This window comes from Lampris incognitus, chromosome 9 (genome assembly GCF_029633865.1).
Source record: "Lampris incognitus isolate fLamInc1 chromosome 9, fLamInc1.hap2, whole genome shotgun sequence".
In the NCBI taxonomy this organism is placed as follows: Eukaryota; Metazoa; Chordata; class Actinopteri; order Lampriformes; family Lampridae; genus Lampris; species Lampris incognitus.
Window position 1 is genome coordinate 7,193,593 of NC_079219.1, and position 16,919 is coordinate 7,210,511.

Here is a 16,919-nt window from a genome sequence, read left to right on the forward strand (position 1 = left end):
CGGCCTTGTGCAGCGGCGTGGATCTCAGGATCACGGCCTTGTGCAGCGGCGTGGATCAGGATCACGGCCTTGTGCAGCGGCGTGGATCAGGATCACGGCCTTGTGCAGCGGCGTGGATCTCAGGATCACGGCCTTGTGCAGCGGTGTGGATCAGGATCACGGCCTTGTGCAGCGGCGTGGATCTCAGGATCACGGCCTTGTGCAGCGGCGTGGACCAGGATCACGGCCTTGTGCAGCGGCGTGGATCTCAGGATCACGGCCTTGTGCAGCGGTGTGGATCTCAGGATCACGGCCTTGTGCAGCGGTGTGGATCAGGATCACGGCCTTGTGCAGCGGCGTGGATCTCAGGATCACGGCCTTGTGCAGCGGCGTGGATCTCAGGATCACGGCCTTGTGCAGCGGCGTGGATCAGGATCACGGCCTTGTGCAGCGGCGTGGATCAGGATCACGGCCTTGTGCAGCGGCGTGGATCAGGATCACGGCCTTGTGCAGCGGCGTGGATCAGGATCACGGCCTTGTGCAGCGGCGTGGATCTCAGGATCACGGCCTTGTGCAGCGGTGTGGATCAGGATCACGGCCTTGTGCAGCGGCATGGATCTCAGGATCACGGCCTTGTGCAGCGGCGTGGACCAGGATCACGGCCTTGTGCAGCGGCGTGGATCTCAGAATCACGGCCTTGTGCAGCGGCGTGGATCAGGATCACGCCCTTGTGCAGCGGCGTGGACCAGGATCACGGCCTTGTGCAGCGGCGTGGATCTCAGGATCACGGCCTTGTGCAGCGGTGTGGATCTCAGGATCACGGCCTTGTGCAGCGGCGTGGATCAGGATCACGGCCTTGTGCAGCGGCGTGGATCAGGATCATGGCCTTGTGCAGCGGCGTGGATCAGGATCACGGCCTTGTGCAGCGGCGTGGATCAGGATCACGGACTTGTGCAGCGGTGTGGATCTCAGGATCATGGCCTTGTGCAGCGGCGTGGATCAGGATCATGGCCTTGTGCAGCGGCGTGGATCTCAGGATCATGGCCTTGTGCAGCGGCGTGGATCTCAGGATCACGGCCTTGTGCAGCGGTGTGGATCAGGATCACGGCCTTGTGCAGTGGCGTGGATCAAGATCACGGCCTTGTGCAGCGGCGTGGATCAGGATCACGGCCTTGTGCAGCGGTGTGGATCAGGATCACGGCCTTGTGTAGCGGCGTGGATCTCAGGACCACGGCCTTGTGCAGCGGCGTGGATCTCAGGATCACGGCCTTGTGTAGCGGCGTGGATCAGGATCACAGCCTTGTGTAGCGGTGTGGATCTCAGGATCACGGCCTTGTGTAGCGGCGTGGATCTCAGGATCACGGCCTTGTGCAGCGGCGTGGATCTCAGGATCACGGCCTTGTGCAGCGGCGTGGATCTCAGGATCACGGCCTTGTGTAGCGGCGTGGATCTCAGGATCACGGCCTTGTGCAGTGGCGTGGATCAGGATCACAGCCTTGTGTAGCGGTGTGGATCTCAGGATCACAGCCTTGTGTAGCGGCGTGGATCAGGATCACGGCTTTGTGCAGCGGCGTGGATCTCAGGATCACGGCCTTGTGTAGAGGCATGGATCTCAGGATCATGGCCTTGTGCAGCGGTGTGGATCAGGATCACAGCCTTGTGTAGCGGTGTGGATCTCAGGATCACAGCCTTGTGTAGCGGCGTGGATCAGGATCACAGCCTTGTGCAGCGGCGTGGATCTCAGGATCACGGCCTTGTGCAGCGGCGTGGATCTCAGGATCACGGCCTTGTGTAGAGGCGTGGATCTCAGGATCACGGCCTTGTGCAGCGGCGTGGATCTCAGGATCACGGCCTTGTGCAGCGGCGTGGATCAGGATCACGGCCTTGTGCAGCGGCGTGGATCAGGATCACGGCCTTGTGCAGCGGTGTGGATCTCAGGATCACGGCCTTGTGCAGTGGCGTGGATCAGGATCACAGCCTTGTGCAGCGGCGTGGATCAGGATCACGGCTTTGTGCAGTGGCGTGGATCAGGATCACGGCCTTGTGCAGCGGCGTGGATCAGGATCACGGCCTTGTGCAGCGGCGTGGATCAGGATCACGGCCTTGTGCAGCGGCGTGGATCAGGATCACGGCCTTGTGCAGCGGCGTGGATCTCAGGATCACGGCCTTGTGCAGCGGCGTGGATCAGGATCACGGCCTTGTGCAGCGGCGTGGATCAGGATCACGGCCTTGTGTAGCGGCGTGGATCAGGATCACGGCCTTGTGCAGTGGCGTGAATCAAGATCACGGCCTTGTGCAGCGGTGTGGATCAGGATCACGGCTTTGTGCAGCGGTGTGGATCAGGATCACGGCCTTGTGTAGCGGCGTGGATCTCAGGATCACGGCCTTGTGCAGCGGCGTGGATCTCAGGATCACGGCCTTGTGCAGCGGCGTGGATCTCAGGATCACGGCCTTGTGCAGCGGCGTGGATCAGGATCACGGCCTTGTGCAGCGGCGTGGATCAGGATCACGGCCTTGTGCAGCGGCGTGGATCTCAGGATCACGGCCTTGTGCAGCGGCGTGGATCAGGATCACAGCCTTGTGCAGCGGCGTGGATCAGGATCACGGCCTTGTGTAGCGGCGTGGACCAGGATCACGGCCTTGTGCAGCGGCGTGGATCAGGATCACAGCCTTGTGCAGCGGCGTGGATCAGGATCACGGCCTTGTGCAGCGGCGTGGATCAGGATCACGGCCTTGTGCAGCGGCGTGGATCAGGATCACGGCCTTGTGCAGCGGCGTGGATCTCAGGATCACGGCCTTGTGTAGCGGCGTGGACCAGGATCACGGCCTTGTGCAGCGGCGTGGATCAGGATCACAGCCTTGTGCAGCGGCGTGGATCAGGATCACGGCCTTGTGCAGCGGCGTGGATCAGGATCACGGCCTTGTGCAGCGGCGTGGATCAGGATCACGGCCTTGTGCAGCGGCGTGGATCAGGATCATGGCCTTGTGCAGCGGCGTGGACCAGGATCACGGCCTTGTGCAGCGGCGTGGATCAGGATCACGGCCTTGTGCAGCGGCTTGGATCAGGATCACGGCCTTGTGCAGCGGCGTGGATCAGGATCACAGCTTTGTGCAGCGGCGTGGATCAGGATCACGGCCTTGTGCAGCGGCATGGATCAGGATCACGGCCTTGTGCAGCGGCGTGGATCAGGATCACGGCCTTGGTCTCGGCTCACGTTTACTCTGGCAGCAGTGTGTAAATCCTGCCTACATGTTGCCTGATCTAGTGACCACAGGCCTCAAACCCGAGAAGGTAGACACGAGCAGACGCCGAAAGAGAAGTGAAAGAACAAGCAGCGAGACGAACCCCGCGGCGATACAGTAAAAGAGCTGACGGACAGACAGATGTGGTTGTGCAGAACACCGCCTCTTCCTCTTTCGGACCACTGCGGGTCAACATGCAGTCATGTCTGACCGGGAAGGGGTCAGCTGCATGACCTCATGCTCGGATGGAGCCGGATTTTCTTCTTCTTTTCCTTCCCTGTTGCCGCGTCTGTGCGTGAAGAAAGCCCCGCTGGCACCCCTCCACCTACGTGAGTCAGTGAGGTTACTACAGTTGGCGCTTCTGGGTGAAAGGTTGCCTGACTAAATCTACTGTGATTTTTACTTCACGGTGCCGTGTTTTTCCTGCACTTGTTTGGCAGCCTTTCCACAGTCATCTGGTTCTGACTCACCGGCGGGGTAAAGCGAAAGCCATGTGTGGCTGCTCCAAACAAAGGGTGACATGGCTGTCTGCTGGGAAGAACCGGTCGTTCTGTCGCCGAAGGGTTGAACAAGTGCAACTTCTTAATGCATGGCCATCAGCAGCCATTTTGAGTCGAATTGTCCTGTAGCATATCAGTCATTGTATGGGACGGCACGGTGGCGCAGTGGTTAGTGCGGTCGCCTCACAGCATGAAGGTGCTGGGTTCGAGCCCCGGGGTAGTCCAACCTTGGGGGTCGTCCCGGGTCGTCCTCTGTGTGGAGTTTGCATGTTCTCCCCGTGTCTGCGGGGGTTTCCTCCCACAGTCCAAAGACATGTAGGTCAGGTGACTCAGCCGTACTAAATTGTCTCTTGGTATGAATATGTGTGTGTGTGTGTGTGTGTGTGTGTGTGTGTGTGTGTGTGGGCCCTGTGTGATGGTCTGGTGGTCTGTCCAGGGTGTCTCCCGGCCTGCCGCCCGTGACTGCTGGGATAGGCTCCAGCATCCCCGCCACCCTGAGAGCAGGATAAGCGGTCCAGATAGTGGCTGGATGGATGTCCTGCAGCATAGTACTCGGCCCCCCGTACTGTATCTGACCTTGACACTGTAGTCCCACAGCTGACTGTCATCTCATCCAGACCAACAGGTTCACAGGTATGGGCTCTGTGTCTTTTTTTTTTCCAGTCTCCCCCCTTTTCCTCCCCAATTGTACTTGGCCAATTACCCCGCTCTTCCAAGCCATCTCAGTCACTGCTCCACCCCCTCTGCCGATCCGGGGAGGGCTGCAGACTAGCCACCTCTGATACATGTGGAGTCGCCAGCCGCTGCTTTTCACCTGACAGTGAGGAGTTTCACCGGGGGGGGGGGGGCGTAGCACGTGGGAGGATCACACCCCGAACAGGCGCCCCAACCGACTAGGGGAGGCGCTAGTGCAGCGACCAGGACACACACCCACATCCGGCGCCCCACCCGCAGACGCGGCCATTGGTGTCTGTAGGGAGGCCCGACCAAGCCGGAGGTAACGCGGGGATTCGAACCGGCGATCCCCCCGTGTAGACCGCTACGCTACCCGGACGCCCGGGTTCTGTGTCTTGCTAAAGGGCACTTCGGCAGGAAACGTAGCTGTTGCAGGCACGTAAAGGACGGCATCTCATTCAGCTCAGCCCTCACCATAATTAGACACTTTGACCTTTCTTCTTCTTCTTCTTCTTTGCCCCTGACCTGCCACCACATGGAAAAGAGCGTTCAGTAAATGTTAAATGTGCAAAGTGTTAATGATTACCCCTGTTAGAGTACTTAATTCAGTTCCAACCGGATAAATAAGAGGAAAAATTGTGCCACTTTTGGTGAACTGTTCCCTTGGGGGGGGGGGTAGTTATGCACCTGCAGACATGTAGAGGATCTAAGTGATGAAGCATTGTGTAACGGTTTCCTATAAACCCGCTGCAAACGCACAACCATGGCAGGTGAGCGATGTTGTTGTTGTTGCGGCTTTGGTTGGCATTTAAGCTCATCGCCACATTCAGCACTAAAAACAGGAGGAAAGGTGAACTAAGACACTCGTGGCGAAACTACGAGAGACGGTGGACCGCCGCCTCCTGATAACCGAGGCAAAACAGAAAGTGGCGGGGCTGCTTTGCAGGCGCCGCAGACAGTCGGGGGGCAGAGCGGAGGAATGTTGTTTGTTCCCAGCGTGGGAGAGATCTGGCAGGAGGGATGGAGCTAGCAAAAAGGGAGCAGAGGGAGAAAGAGGTTGGATGAAGGAGGTGATTGTTATGAACTGCCAGGCATGCCGAGACAAATCCGGACATGCCCCTGCCCCCCCCCCCGCCCCCGTCCCCCCATCCCATCTGTACCAGCTGTTGGCGCTCACGGGGCTGTGGCAAGGGGGGGGACGAGATTCTGCAGCCAGATACTGATACTGAAGACAGGCTGTGCTCGCCGTGGGTTGTGGTGTGCAATGAAAAGCAAGCTCTCTCCTGCGATAACCTGAAGTTACCGGAAAAACAAGTCGTCCGGAAGCCGCGGCGGTGGGACACCGGCCTGCGTCGCAGCCGAGATGCTTCCGCGTCCGACTCGGTGCAGCCGTCGTCGCGTCAACGGGCCGCGGATGCTCACCGGGCGCCGGTCGATCTTTGGTAGGACTATTAAGTTGCCCTTAAAGTTAGTGAAAGTCCCGTATCAGGATGTCCCCTCACTATGAGGCCGGTTTCCTCTGTGCCGCACACCTCTGAAGTGCTCACGAGAGAAACGTGTCGTCGGGGTTCCCACAAAACCAATTCAAGAAGGGCGAGTCCGGTAACAAGTGGAGGCTCACACCACATTTGATAGAGACCAATAAAAGGTGTTACAGTATATGCATATTTTCTTTTATCAAGCCGGAGTCACTGGGATATCTTGGGATTTCTGCAGGTTTCATTGTTCACACATGTGAATAATAACATGCTGAATATACTATGTCATCCAGCCAGCCATTATCCGAACCGCTTATCCTGCTCTCAGGGTGGCGGGGATGCTGGAGCCTATCCCAGCAGGCACTGGGGGGCAGGCGGGGAGACACCCTGGACAGGCTGCCAGGCCATCACACAGGGCCCACACACACACACACACACACACACACACACACCCAGTATGGCCGATTCACCTGCCCTACACGTCTTTGGACTGCGGGAGGAAACCGGAGCCCCCGGAGGAAACCCACTGCAGACATGGGGAGAACATGCAAACTCCACACAGAGGACCACCTGGGACGACCCCCCCCCCCCCCGGGACCTTCTTGCTGTGAGGCGACCGCACTAACCACTGCGCCACCGTGCCGCCCAACATCATACAAGTTCTCTCTCTATCTCTCTCTCTCTCTCTCTCTCTCTCTCTCTCTCTCTCTCTCTCTCTCTCTCTCTCTCTCTCTCTCTCTCTACTTTAAACTGATGGATGATCTGGGAAGTTGCAGCGTGTGGTGTTATAAAAATGTGCTTCGCTGTGTTGTGGATGATGAGCTGATATCTTGGGGAGCGTCCTGAGATGATTTAGTTTCTGGACTCTGATGTTACTGACCATGCTGGTCTTTGTGTTGTAACTTTATTGTAATTTTTATTAAAGTATTGTTAAAAGTCAAAAAAAGTCTGTCTGTCTGTCTCTCTCTCTCTGCCAGTGATAGTTTAGCATAATGCTTCTGATGTCTGTAGAACCTGATAATGTAATAAATTCCCAATAATGTAATAACCCCGATAATGTAATAAAAATCTGCTCTTGAGTCCATTGAAAATGCAATAAAACCTGATAATGTAATAACTTCCTGATATGTAATAAAGTGCATTTCCCAATAATGTAATACAATTTTACCAATAATGTAATAATGTGTTACGTTGTTACATTATCAGGTTAGCCTTCATTTCCCTGGCCCTGATAATGTAATAATTCCCCAATATTGTAACAATTTAACAGCAGACCACCCATAAATGGATTCAAGTGGTGATACTGTTTAAGCAACGCAAGCTCGAGAGGTCTAGCGCCACCGACAGGTCAAAGTTGGACGTGCATGAATGCTCTACTCTTCCTCAAAGCGACCTCCAAGCTACTTCCACACGTTTTTTCTCAGTTGGATCATTTTATTACATTATCAGGAAGTTATTACATTATCAGGTTTTATTGCATTTTCAATGGCCTCAAGTGCATTTTTATTACATTATCAGGGTTATTACATTATCAGGGTTATTACATTATCAGGGATTTATTACATTATCAGGGTTATTACATTATCAGGATTTATTACATTATCAGGGATATTACATTATCAGGTTTTATTGCATTTTCAATGGCCTCAAGTGCATTGTTTATTACATGATCAGGGTTATTACATTATCGGGGATTTATTACATTATCAGGGGTTATTACATTACCATGTTTTATTGCATTTTCAGTGGCCTCAAGGGCATTTTTATTACATTATCAGGGTTATTACATTATCAGGGATTTATTACCTTATCAGGGTTATTACATTATCAGGTTTTATTGCATTTTCAATGGCCTCAAGTGCATTTTTTATTACATTATCAGGGTTATTACATTGTCGGAGATTTATTACATTATCAGGGTTATTACATTATCAGGGGATTTATTACATTATCAGGGTTATTACATTATCGGGGATTTATTACATTATCAGGTTCTACAACGTCTACCGGCGGCACGTGCTCTCGCAGCCAGGTGACGCAACATCCGCCCAACGGTTGTTGGCGAAACACTTCCTAAAAAAAAAAAAACACCGCCGTGTCAAAATACGTAATAACTGCGGTATCGTAGTAGATTTCAACGCCGACAGCAGGTAACGTTAAGAAAAGGTTTACTGAGCTCGATAAGCGTCCAACGCTACACGCGTAGCCGCCATCTTGTGTTCTCTTCTTCTCACTGGATTAACGTAAAACACTCGGTTCATTATGCAGCAGTGCCCCCTAGCGGCGTCACAAGATAAACACTTGCAGGACCCGACAATAACCTCGTCGTGTCGTTTTAAAAGCCGAGTGAGTGACAGGCGACATCCCAGAATTCCCTGTTCATCTGAGCCGCAGGTGTAAACTACGTGGACCCGGATGTTGTCCGAGAGCCTCAGAATGATAACGGCACTTCTTTTTTTTTTTTTTTTTGGATTTTTCACCCCTTTTCTCCCTAATTGTACCTGGCCAATTACCCCCGCTCTTCGTTGCCCCACCCCCTCTGCCGATCCGGGGAGGGCTGCAGACTACCGCGTGCCTCCTCCGGCTGTGGAGTCGCCAGCCGTTCCTTTTCACCTGACAGGGAGGAGTTTCGCCAGGGGGATGTAGCGCGAGGGAGGGTCACGCTATTCCCCCTCCCCCCCTGAACAGGCGCCCCGACCCACCGACCAGAGGAGGCGCTAGTGCAGCGACCAGGGCACATATCCGGCTTCCCACCCGCAGGTCACACGGGGATTCGAACCGGCGATCCCCGTGTTGGTAGGCAACGGGATAGACCGCTACGCTACCCGGGCGCCCCTGAACACTTCAGAGGTCTATTGGGTGTGACACTCACTCAAGTTTTATTGACAAAAAAGGTAAAGAAAAAAAAAACATCAAGCTCTCCAGATTATGTTTGGCTTTTGTTTTTATTTTCATAATTTAGAACGTTAACAAAGCAGAGAAAGCACCGTCACTGACATAACCTATATGTACAAAAGTAAACCCAATGACATCTTGAATTTTTCAAACTTATGAGCGTTCGGCCATTTTCTTGACAGTAGGGGCACGTGCCTGAGTCGGGAGAGAGATCTTGGCCAGGATGGTTTGTTCAATGTGAAGGGAAGGTTGAAGTTGTTTAGTTGGTATTGGTGAAAGACTGATAGAGGGCAAGGAGCTGGGCCTGGAGGTCCTGGGCGTAGGGGTCCAGCTTTTCCCTCAGGTCCTCGGCGTATGGCGCCACCATCTGCTTCATCTGTTCGGCTCTTTGGGTCAGCTCAACCTGGACCTTATCCACCATGGGGGTGACGCTCCTCTGGAAGTCCTGCAGGTGGGGGTCTACTCTCTGCTTCAGCTCCTCTGTGTAGGGGCCCAGCTGAGTCTGCAGTTCCTGGATCCTCTGCTCCAGGGTGAGCCTCAGCTCCTCACTCTTCTGGACCAGGGCGATCTTCAGGGCCTCTGAGTCCAGGGACTCTGCATAGGGGGCCAGCTCCTGTTTGAGCTGCTCCACCCTCTGCTGGATCTGGCTCCTCAGCTCCTCAGCATAAGGCTGCAGTTTACCCTTGACAGTGCTCAGGTCCTGGCTCAGACGCTCCCTCAGCACCTCTGCCTCCTGGCTAATCTTGGCCACGAGGTCCTGGGCCAGTGGGGGGAGCTGGTCCTGCAGAGTGACTGCATACTGGCTAGCCACGTCAGCGCTCTGCATGAGACGGGCACTGGATATGAAAGAGAGACAAAGTGAGACAAAATATGACACAAATGATAAACTCTTGGGTCATTTGCCATTGCTGTTTAAATATCAATGTTTTCAGCATATATCAATCATGGATGATCAGAGTCAGAGTCAAATTAATTGGTCAAATAACACTGTGGAATTTTACTCAGTGCACAGTTCTCTGTTACACGTGTATGCATGTACACAGTAAGACGAGAGAAGTGGAAACTCAGCAAAAATGATGCATGAGGTTAGAACCTAAGAAGTAGATTCTTCTTAGAATAAGTAGACCGTAATGAGACCAGCTACTAAGTCACAGCGTGTTCAACTATCATGTGACTCACTTCACTTCCTGTCCAAGTTGAGATTTCTTGATCATCTGGAGAGTGTCATCAGCTGTTCGAGTTGCTTTGGCCACATAGTCCCAGAATGCATCGGTCAGCACCTCCAGCTGTGGCTTGGGCTCGTCGGCGTAGAAGAGGTTGGCATGGCAGCCTGTTGGCAGCACAAGTCCGCTTTGAGATTCACCCCGGAGCACCTTCAACCTTTAGCCAGCCTTAACCCAAGGTGTCCCGGGTACACAGCATATTTCTTTTAACGTCACAAATGATCGTCGTAATACTCACCGGCGAAGACAGCCAGGGCGAGAACCGCAAGGACCTTCATAGCTGTACGATTTAGCTGGAGACGAGAAAGGGGACACTTTAGCACGGCACGCTCTCCATGCAGTATTTGTCAAGTTAAAGAGATTCCTTATTTTCCCTCTACCTCACCTGAGATTATCCGTGCGTCTGCGAGTTCGCTCAGCAGTGGGTGTGTTAAGCCAGAGGTGCTGTGCCGGCTTATATAGTTAGGCAGGGAGTAATAAACCCAAAGTTCAGGGACTGGTGCCTCGCTGTCACCGTGCCCATGCACTGCGATCCTCAGCGACAGCTCTTCCATGAAGTCAGACATCCACGTACTCACATTTGAACATGTGATTGCTCACACGGTGTATACACAAACACATATATATATATATATATATATATATATATATATGCATGATATCTCACACTGTCAGACACGCCTTGCTCGGTATTCAGTGCAGCCTCTCCCTTTGTCTCATTTATGCAACAGCTATATCTGATCCAGAAGTGGTTTTTGTGCTGTGTTTTACACGACCTGGCTGGGTTGGGTGGTGTCACAGCTGCAGACATCACCACTAGCCACAGTCAGCAGTCTGCAGGGCTGCTTGTGGGGGAGAGGGTTCATTCAAGGCCACATTCACGGAGCTTGTCATTCCTAACCTGCATGGGATCACTGAGCAATAGCCAGTCTTTTCTCAGCAAATAATATATCTGTCCCCCAGACAGACAGACACAGACAGACAGAACCTTAATTCAGCCTTTCTTGATAGCAAGCGTCGATCAGATATAGGCCGGTTTATGGTCTTTGTTGGTTTATTGTTGCACAGGTGAATGTCAGCACAAGTCGTATTAATGGGGAAGGTTTTAGTTTCGGTGTGATGTCAATGTTCAACTCTCCCTCTGTGAGTCAACAGTCTGGCCATCAGCAGTGACCTGTGCACCATCAGCCCGTGCAGCACAAAGTGCCCAATGCGTCAGACCGGGGTTCAGCACAGTTCAGATGGGACGGAAAACGGCTTTTATTTTAGACGACTGGCACATTTGTTTACCGCGCTTTTGGAGACTGTTGCTCGACACTAAAGCGGGAGTCCGAGTGTTGCCCTGCGGACATTGTTTAATTCGATCTTCAAGAATGCCAGTATATCAGACTACTACAGCCCTTCGGTTTGTATCAGTGAACACCGTCACTATGGGGAGATCCGTACGCCCTGCCTCTGAAGTCCTGCCCGTGACACGCAGCGTGCAAGTCTTTGATTTGGAAATGGTTACGTCAGATGATCAGACCATATTTACACAGGGAGGACCACGTTTAAAGGGTCTCAGCAGAGGATATACATTGGTAGAGTGCACACACACACATATATATTATATATACTATAAATATATAATTATGAATTATGTATATATATAATATATATATTTATAATAAATTATTATAGGACAGTGGCAAAGTGGCGCAGTGGTTAGCGCGGTCGCCTCATAGCAAGAAGGTCCTGGGTTCGAGTCCCGGGGTAGTCCAACCAAGGGGGACGTCCCGGGTCGTCCTCTGCATGTTCTCCCCACGTCTGTGTGGGTTTCCTCCGGGGGCTCCGGTTTCCTCCCACAGTCCAAAGACATGTAGGTCAGGTGAATCGGCCGTACTAAATTGCCCCTAGGTGTGAATGTGTGTGTGTGTGTGTGTGTGTGTGTGTGTGTGTGTGTGTGTGGTGGTGGTGTGGTGTGGTGTGGTGTGATGGCCTGGCGCCTGTCCAGGGTGTCTTCCCGCCTGCCACCCAATGACTGCTGGGATAGGCTCCAGCATCTCTGAGAGCAGGATAAGCGGTTCCGATAATGGATGGATGGCTATATTATAAATAAATATATATACGTATATGTATGTATATATGTATATATATCCTGTAGGGAAGATAATATATATATATATATATATACACACACACACACACACACACACACACACACACACACACACACACACACACACACACACACCTATCAATTGCACCAGCCAAAGTGTAAAGCACTTCATATATTCTCGTTCATAGATTCTCTTTCATTGTTAATATTGGTTAAATACTGTAAGGTGTAAATGGATGTTTCTCTTGCTTTTACTATTTTAAATATTGATTTTAGTCATTAGCTGAGATATCCTTGTCTGAGGTGCCCTACTTTGCAATGTGTCATCTTGGTAATGTGAATCCAGTCAAATTCCCTGTATGTACAAACATAATGAACAGTTTCTGGGTCTGCAATTCAAAGTGAATGAAATAAACAGTATGACTCTCAAACTGAGTATTAACTCCTTTCAATCTGTTACGTCATCAAGTGCCTACAAATATCAGTTCATGTGTCAAGCCAGAAAGAGCGTGATCATAAAATGATTCAAAGTCTGTTTGAGGATGTGAAATAAATTTGCAAAAAAAAGAAAAAAAAGTTCTGGTTGTCGTTCTTATTCTTTCAGAGTGAAGTTGTTGTGTCTTGGCCTTGAGATTTGATATGTTTCATTCCTGTATGCCATTTCTTTCATACCCCAGAGAGCATCCGGATGTGGGCCACTTCAGGCAGTGATGCGGCACTGGCGGCCTTCTTCTGGCCCTGACAACATGGATGTGAGCCTGAAGTGGCCCACATGTATGACAGCAAATATGCCAAATCAAATGTGGGCCTTTTTTTGGCAAAGACGCGGTGCTCTGGGCAACATGTGATCTGGATGTGACCCTGAAGTGGCCCGTGTGGTAAATGGTGAATATGGCCCAAATATCCCAAAACAAATATGGGCCACCTTTGGCAAATATGTGGCACATGCAGCATTGCTATGGCTTGGTTCTGGCCCAGATCTGGCAAACAGGAGTGGACCAGCCAGATGCCATCATTCCACATGGAATGTGGGCCGGATGAAAGGGTCGGGTGTGGGACGGGTCCAGGCCACAGCAGATTTGCCATCTGGGAACTGCGTGACCCTATTACAAAGTCCGCAAGTGTGAGCATGACAGTTATCCGCAGTTATCTGCAGGGCTGTGAGTAATAAACCAACGTTGACGCGCTTAATTGCTGTCCCCCAAATACCTCCTTCAGAGTTTAGAAATAGTCGGCAAACGGTAGTTAAAGCAGCATTGGTGTGACTGTGGGGCAAAAACCTCTTTGTTTTCAAGGCATTCCTAAAAGCGGCACAAAATTCAGTCAAAGACGTTTGTCTGTGTGCGTCATTGTTTACGTCTCTGTCCATTGCAAAGCCCAAGCTGTCATGTGATGCAAGTGGCAGGAGAAACCGGTAGTGACAGCATGGCAGTAACTCCTGGACTTTGGGCCCATTGCCACAACTCTCATCCGGCCACAGTATGTATATATACGGCAAAGCACCGTCCCAACGCAGCCACACTGAACTCTCAGAAGAGACAAGAAGAAGAAGAGCAAACCAGGTGAGATTTACTCTGAGCATTCAAAATAAACTGCAGAGACTCCAAAGGATCGACCCTGTTTTGGGGGATTTGGGGTGCGGCTTTCGACACTAACCTGAACTGTGCTTGGTCTGTTTTTTCAGCAATTGACGCCATCATGAAGGTGCTCGTGGTTCTTGCATTCATTGCACTGTCTGGTAAGCAGCATTTCTTTTACAGATGCAATGGCTAGTTTGCCTATGGTGAACTTTCAGATCATGATATAAAAGTACATAACCAAACTTGAGGTTTGATCCACCACTTTAACAAAAAAAAAAACAGCACCATGGTTTCTTTGACCAATGGAAATTTGAGAAGAAGCACCGTCAGTGTCTGAACATCCGTGCTACTCCTTAAACTTATATCTAATATTCTCTCCATATTAAACAGGTTGCCATGCCAACCTCTTCTATGCCGATGAGCCCAAGCCGCAGCTGGAGGTGCTGACCGATGCATTCTGGGACTATGTGGCCAAAGCAACCCAAACGGCTGATGACACTCTCCAGATGATCAGGAAATCGCAACTTGGACAGGAAGTCAAGTGAGTCATGTGAAAGTTTGACCAGTGGCATGACCTGTTTAGGTCATTATCCGATAATACCATGCCGTATTCACTTTCATCATATGTGCTCCTCTACTCTTGTGCAAAAAAACCCCCCTATGAAACAGGATCTGTGCAGTAATAATTCTAGGATCTGTGCATCATTTACTTCAGTGCAACACTGCATGCTTCCTGCCTCAAAGTTACTGGTCTCATCATAGCCTTAAATACCTTGAATACTCATTTCCCACTGTATTTACTTTTGACATCCCGACCTCTTTCTTAACTTGGCTTAATTAACACGTATCTCATCTTGCTGTACACACATATCTATGTGTAACTGAGAGCACTGTACCAAGTACAATTCCTTGTATGCAGTCATACCTGGCCAATTAAACTGACCAACTCTGAGGACCTGTGATGGATATAAGTTGGACATTGTTGAACACTGGCATTTGAACAGCACGGCAGTGTACAGAATTTAAAGAAATTGACCAAACAGTTGATCAGTCAGTTGTCAGTTTTTTTCACATTTGGTCTCATGTCTCCCACTCTTCAAGTGCCCGTCTCACGCAGAGCGCTGACGTGGCTAGCCAGTATGCAGTCACTCTGCAGGACCAGCTCCCCCCACTGGCCCAGGACCTCGTGGCCAAGATTAGCCAGGAGGCAGAGGTGCTGAGGGAGCGTCTGAGCCAGGACCTGAGCACTGTCAAGGGCAAACTGGAGCCTTATGCTGAGGAGATGAGGAGCCAGATCCAGCAGAGGGTGGAGCAGCTCAAACAGGAGCTGGCCCCCTATGCAGAGTCCCTGGACTCAGAGACCCTGAAGACCACCTTGGTCCAGAAGAGCGAGGAGTTGAGGAGCAGCCTGGAGCAGAGTGTCCAGGAACTGCAGACTCAGCTGGGCCCCTACACAGAGGAGCTGAAGGAGAGAGTAGACTTCCACCTGCAGGACTTCCAGAGGCGCGTCACACCCATGGCCGAAAAGGTTCAGATTGAGCTGACCCAAACAGCCAAACAGATGAAGCAGATGGTGGCGCCATACGCCGAGGACCTGAGGGAAAAGCTGGACCCCTACGCCCAGGACCTCCAGGCCCAGCTCACGTCCCTCTACCAATCTTATGTCAACGCCAATTAAAGTCAGCCATCAAGTATATCGCCTGACACACGGGCCTTGCTTGGTCTACCTCTGCTGAACCCAGTGAAACATATGAAGTAGTCGTGTGTTACCCTGAACTCTACCATAAACCAATTTAAACAGGGCGCATGCCTACCACATAGTTATTTATTGTTTTGTGCAAGGGGGAGGAAATGCAATGCCAACCTTTGCACTTATCAAACTTGTACATACTTTGATTGCTTTTACCTTGCGCTGTTTAGTATGATTGTAACCTTTTTTTAAAAAATTATAAGGAAATATAAAGGAAAAATAAACCTGTAAAAAAAAAAAGCGGAATCACGACTGTTCTGTTTCCTAACCTTCGGCCAACAATATTTTCATGCTGATACTGACTGGCTCTGTTGTGTGTTTTCCGTAAGTGTAATTTTTGGGGATGTGTTTTTGGTTATTTCGTTTTTGAGCGAGACATTGCTGCACCTCGGTGTGTTCTCTTGGTGCTGTTGGAGTGGATGAATGAACCGACGGATTTGGGAACCGGGTGCTCCGGTTTCCTCCCACAGACCAAAGACCTGTAGGTCGGATGAATCGGCCATACTGAATTGTCCTTTGGTGTAAATGTGTGTGTGTGTGTGTGTGTGAGTTGGCCCTGTGATGACCTGGCAGCCTGTCCAGGGTGTGTCCCCGCCTGCCGCCCAATGACTGCTGGGATAGGCTCCAGCATCCCCCGCGACCCTGAGAGCAGGATAAGCGATATATCTCCAAATCATCATTAGCAGCTGATGAGTGCGAGACGCATGAAACAGGCCTGTACTGCAAAGCATTAAAACTTTTTTCTGTATCCGTGTTGATATATATATATATATATATATATATATATATATATATATATATATATATATATATATATAATCCCCATGGGGAAATTATGCTCTGCATTTAACTCATTCCAGCTGTGTGGCTAGAAGCTGTGGGCAGCCGTCGCGCAGCACCCGGGGATCAACCAGCTCCAGCTCATCTTGCAATGCCTCGTTTAGGGACCCAGACAGGAGTGCCAACCCTAACCTGCATGTCTTTTTGATGGTGGGGGAAACCGGAGCACCCGGAGAAACCCCACCGCTGACGCGGGGAGAACATGCACACTCCACACAGGGGACGACCTGGGATGACCCCCTCAACCCCAGGGGGTTCGAATCCAGGGCCTTCTTGCTGCAAGGCGGCGGCGTTAACCGCTGGGCCACCATGCTGCCCAGTTGCCCATTTGCAACTTTGAATATCCGTTCGGAAAAAGAATAGCGATGGCCTCCGTTGCATTCCTGTGCCCCTGCTGTGCATTCATGAAACATCAGCTGAAAACAACGCAACCTTGCAAAGCCACCATGCCATGCATGCATGTGGAGCGAGTAGCATAGCTGCTAGCTGCAGTGGGACACGTGCTACTGTTTACTGCAGAAGCTACAGTTATTTTGACTCCCTTCACAGTGCCTGGGCTCTCCTCCCATGTCTTGACACGTTCCGTCCTGGATTTCTTTCAGATGCCTCTGGCGAGTTTCTCCCGAGGTAGGCCATTGTTTTTGGACTTGCCAATGCT

General features: G+C 51.2%; 2 protein-coding genes across 3 annotated transcripts; one reads left to right on the forward strand and one right to left on the reverse strand.

Moving 5' to 3' along the window:
• Window positions 1-8,811: 8,811 nt before the first annotated feature.
• Window positions 8,812-10,428, reverse strand: LOC130118263 (apolipoprotein A-IV-like). Of its 2 annotated transcripts, XM_056286667.1 has the most exons (4): window positions 10,379-10,428; window positions 10,232-10,286; window positions 9,950-10,100; window positions 8,812-9,606 (listed from the first exon to the last, which is right to left on the reverse strand). In XM_056286667.1, exons 2-4 carry the CDS (start codon window positions 10,269-10,271, stop codon window positions 9,030-9,032), a joined length of 768 nt encoding a protein of 255 aa, XP_056142642.1. In that variant the 5' UTR covers window positions 10,272-10,286; window positions 10,379-10,428; the 3' UTR covers window positions 8,812-9,029. The 2 variants fall into 2 exon arrangements, with proteins under 2 accessions (XP_056142642.1, XP_056142643.1); XM_056286668.1 differs by lacking the exon at window positions 10,379-10,428 and having other exon boundaries at window positions 10,232-10,368.
• Window positions 10,429-13,620: 3,192 nt separating this feature from the next.
• Window positions 13,621-15,651, forward strand: LOC130118271 (apolipoprotein A-IV-like). The gene is made up of 4 exons (XM_056286677.1): window positions 13,621-13,653; window positions 13,776-13,829; window positions 14,062-14,212; window positions 14,773-15,651. Exons 2-4 carry the CDS (start codon window positions 13,790-13,792, stop codon window positions 15,347-15,349), a joined length of 768 nt encoding a protein of 255 aa, XP_056142652.1. The 5' UTR covers window positions 13,621-13,653; window positions 13,776-13,789; the 3' UTR covers window positions 15,350-15,651.
• Window positions 15,652-16,919: the final 1,268 nt, after the last annotated feature.

Bases quoted from the DNA above. Each gene is read 5' to 3' on its own strand.
- LOC130118271 (XM_056286677.1), top strand. From the start codon at position 13,790: ATGAAGGTGCTCGTGGTTCTTGCATTCATTGCACTGTCTG. The intron at 13,830-14,061 runs GTAAGCAGCATT...CATATTAAACAG, and splicing joins TGCATTCATTGCACTGTCTG to GTTGCCATGCCAACCTCTTC. The intron at 14,213-14,772 runs GTGAGTCATGTG...CCACTCTTCAAG, and splicing joins CAACTTGGACAGGAAGTCAA to TGCCCGTCTCACGCAGAGCG.
- LOC130118263 (XM_056286667.1), bottom strand. From the start codon at position 10,271: ATGAAGGTCCTTGCGGTTCTCGCCCTGGCTGTCTTCGCCG. The intron at 10,101-10,231 runs GTGAGTATTACG...TGCTGCCAACAG, and splicing joins CGCCCTGGCTGTCTTCGCCG to GCTGCCATGCCAACCTCTTC. The intron at 9,607-9,949 runs GTGAGTCACATG...TTTCATATCCAG, and splicing joins CAACTTGGACAGGAAGTGAA to TGCCCGTCTCATGCAGAGCG.